Here is a 3919-nt window from a genome sequence, read left to right as displayed (position 1 = left end):
GCCCGCCAGCGGTTGAGAGGACTGGATGGAGGGGGCCGGCGGCGGCCGCGCGGGAGCAAGGGAGCCCCGGCCCACGTAGCGTGTTTCCTGCGTGGTGGTGACGGAGGCCTGTGTCATAACACCACCCTCTGGGTCCTGTTGGCAACTTGGCCGGCACTGCCCGCTGCTTCTGGCCCCGCAGAGAACCGTGTCGTCCCCCGGCTGCGTTGCGGCTGACCCTCCGGGGCAGCCCACGCTCCCCACACCAGGCCAGCACCTCGCGTCGTGGCTGGGAGTCAGAGGCGAGTGTAAACTTTGACTCCGCGCTCCCTTCCTGCGCAGGGAGTGTGTCATCATCCAGCCTGGCAGCGTTGCTTCTGAGGGTGACTGTAAAACAAGCTGGTTTTGGGTTACTCTGAAATTCAGATTTGACGGCAGTTTCTTCCCTAAAATAGGAAGCAAGTTCACTTTGTGCATTTTAAACTTTTCTTTCAGCTCTTAGCTGGAATAGTTGCATCTCCACAATCGTACATAACTGGCTATGAATTCAGGTCTTTAGGACAGGAATCCTACTTGTTTTGTCACTCATGTAAGAGCAGAACACCTCTCCTGCGTAAGAGGAGGATGAACACTAAAAGCCTCAGGCCTATAGAAAGCAGACACTGAGATGCCTAAGGGTGCTTTTGGGGCCTCCAGAACTTAAGAAAAACATTTAAGAAAATCAGGTACCCTACTCCCATATTAAAAGCAACAGAAGGGCATTTCCTGCCGTTTAGGTGCTTCTTCTAAATGCCCTACAGCGTTCTCTGCATCCTTAAGCACCTACACGTCTTTTGAAAGAGAAAACCTTTTTTGTTTGGTTGTATATGGCTATGTTTAAATCATACAATATTCAGTGTCGACGTGACCGCTGTTGCTTACGTGTGTTTAGCCAGTCTCATTCAGGTAACCCCTTCTCACAATCCACACGGGTTTATGCTAACATTGGAGTTATAGCTCCCTGGAAATATTTTACAATAAGAATATGGACATGACTGGGCGGGGCGGGGGCACAAATCGGTAGCCCAGATTTTTTAGAGAATACTAAGATAATATGAAATATAAGTGCTTAATACCCAGTAATGTGAGACCTCAGATTGCTGGTCTAGGTAAAATGTGCAGAGTGTACTGGGCAGTGCAGCATTGTTTCTTGATCATTGTATCAGATTTGCCTGGCAGACGGATTGCTACTCAACTTCTGCGTCTCTGTCTCCTCTGATCACAATTGTCATCCTTAACAATGTGAATAGTGTCTACTGTGAGGAAAGGGGAATATTCAGATGATGTAGAATGGCTTTGGGGCCATCCTCATTATTGCCTCCTACATATTCTACATGCTACAAAGTTCCTTCAGTCATTCTTTCAAAGCTTTCCTGTACTGAGCTGAGACTCTGATGTGGACTCTTAAAAGCGGTTATCTGTCCTAAAAGCGTCTAGACCTTAATGCCCCAAAAAACATAGGCTGTCTCTGCATTTTGTGAACCACCCATAGGTGTTAGACATTTTAAGAGGAGAAACCTAGCTGAGTTTTGAACTGCCTTTTGTTTGGTTGGAGCAAATTTTGCTTTCTACCAAGACCTGCTTGCCTTGATGGTATTACAGAGCCAGGGCTTTGATTGTTGAAATTTCCATAACAAATAATAACCAGTCTTTATCGCTTGATTAATTTTAAAATAAAACTTCTAACTTTTTAATTTCTAGGTGGGAATCACTAAATTGAACAGCAATAACCATGGGAGATGCTGCAAAACCTTGCTTTGCCAAACAAAATAAGGAACAGGAAATTTTACATCAAGAAGAATTAAAAGGAAGTCTCTTACAGAAAGACTACCGAGTCATGGATGAATACGGAAATGGCCATAGCAATAAAATAGATACCAGCCTGCAAAAGAAAAAGGGCACACCAGGTCATTACGGAAGCAGTCCCAGGCGAGGGCCACGTAGTGTTTTGAGTAGCCCAAATTCACTTAGAAACACAACTTACAGTCAAGGGTCAAAGTTAAATGATACCCAAAGAGACCAAATGAAGAAGTGGGTATCTGATGACCACCGTGGTACTTCTGACAGCTGGAGAGAGTACAGATCTGTTGCCTGGATTCCTGTGCATAGCAGGACAAGAAAGGACTCTTTTCATGAGGTTGAAGGTGCTGGGAACAGAAATGCAAGACGACAACTTCAGGAAGACTTAATGAGTGAAGACGTGCCAGACGTGCAGAAAGGAAGCTCTGGTAATCAACATGTTTGTTTGTTTTTCCATAGCTATCCAGTAAAGTAGCTTTCTCTGTGTGTTACTGAAAAGTAAAATTTCCGCATTCACTGTTAAAGCAAAAAATCATCTTTGTTCTGTCACATATTGCAAACTATTGACTGTACTATACTACAGCACTTTAAACAAATTGTTACAGCAAATGATACAGAACTTGTTTATAAATTGTGTTGTCTTTGTAAGTTAGTTTATAAGTGGTAGGAGAAAGCAGATAGCAATATCTGTGTAGTGTCCCTGTTTGCAGTTTTGCAATTTGACTGAATCTGTCAAGGCTGGTAAGGGATGTTTCAGTTAAGTTGATACAGGCTAAGATTTTGGAGCTACTGATGAGGTCTGTAACAACATATCTTAATGAAGATTGAAAACAATGCCTCGTAGGTATCATGAGAACTTAATACTAGTAACAGTAATACAATAACACAATACTAATTCTCCATGCATATTGAACTTCTCTATAGGCAATTGGTACTAATAATGAGAGTACAAGCCCTAAATACTGAAGTGCAAGAAAGAACAGGCTAAGGGAGGGTAAAGTGGTCAATATCATAAGATCTTCATTGAATGTGAGTACCAGAAGGAAGTGTAAGTAGATCCAAGCAGAAAGAGGGAGCTTTAAAGAGAATATAGTTAGATAAAATAAGAAAGACTAAGGCACAGATGAGGTGCTACTAACACGGAGCAACTGCCTGTTAGCAAGAAATCTGTCTTGTTTAGCTAAGATCAGGGGCCAAAGACAGTGTTGATCTGCCCCCTTGCTGAGAAGGAAAGCTATTGCTGGATGATACCAGGAAGTCCGGGAATTAAATGTCCTTTCCCTTGATATCAGATGTCACTAAAAAGATAAACTGTGAGCAGGTGCCCAGTGTCTCTCATTGTTAGAAGTAAGTTGCACACTTAAGCTCAGCCTCAGATGAGGAGAGAGCAGAGAAGAATGCTTTCGCAAGTTTGTTCTCCAATTTGCTGGGTCTAATGAACTTCGCTCTGTGAAACTTCAGGAACTCTCTGAAGTAGATTTTCGGAACCACCGGCAATCATACCTGAGAACTTATTAAGGAGAAGTGAACTACTGGCATATAGGAAAGGGCAAGCATCTCTTAAAAGTGGAATTAAAAAAACAGTACTCAACTTTAATCCAGGGAATCTGTTCTGGAACAAATAATGTAACCTACTATGAGTATTTGAAACGTAACAAAGAGATGACTAGCAGTAAACATGGATTTGTCAAGAAACAAGTATGCCAAGTCCTTCTAATGTATTTCTTTAAAATGGTGATCAGTCTCCTGTGGACTTGGGAGAACCAGTTGGTAGATACTGCTAGTACTAGTACTGTAGTACTTTAGACACTCTTACATGACAGTTCTGTAAGTAAACTAGAGGAAAATTCTCTAGATGAAATTAATACAAGAGACTTTCAGAGCTAATTAGATAACTATACTCAGACAATACTTACCAAAGATTTTGTCATAATGATAGGAAGCATTGAGCAAGTATCTACAAAGATTCTCTTCTGCTCAATGTTTATTACACTATTCTGATGATGAATGAATCATAGAATCATTAAGTTATTAAGAGACGTCCAAGATCCTCGGGTCCACCCGTCCACCCAACAACACCACGACCACTTACCCATGTCCC

General features: G+C 42.2%; 1 protein-coding gene across 2 annotated transcripts in view; it reads left to right on the top strand.

The window, feature by feature from the left end:
* Positions 1-1724: 1724 nt before the first annotated feature.
* ZCCHC6 (zinc finger, CCHC domain containing 6) overlaps positions 1725-3919 on the top strand; it is a 33485-nt gene continuing 31290 nt past the window's right edge. For both annotated transcript variants that reach the window (XM_009328128.1, XM_009328129.1), the window contains exon 1: positions 1725-2246. In XM_009328128.1, the coding sequence (XP_009326403.1) occupies positions 1751-2246 (496 nt within the window). In that variant the 5' untranslated portion in view covers positions 1725-1750. The remainder of the gene's footprint in view (positions 2247-3919) is intronic.

This window comes from Pygoscelis adeliae, unplaced genomic scaffold (assembly GCF_000699105.1).
Source record: "Pygoscelis adeliae isolate BGI_AS28 unplaced genomic scaffold, ASM69910v1 Scaffold45, whole genome shotgun sequence".
Lineage (NCBI taxonomy): Eukaryota > Metazoa > Chordata > Aves > Sphenisciformes > Spheniscidae > Pygoscelis > Pygoscelis adeliae.
Note: the sequence above shows the minus strand (reverse complement) of the source record. Positions and strands in the feature narration are given on the sequence as shown.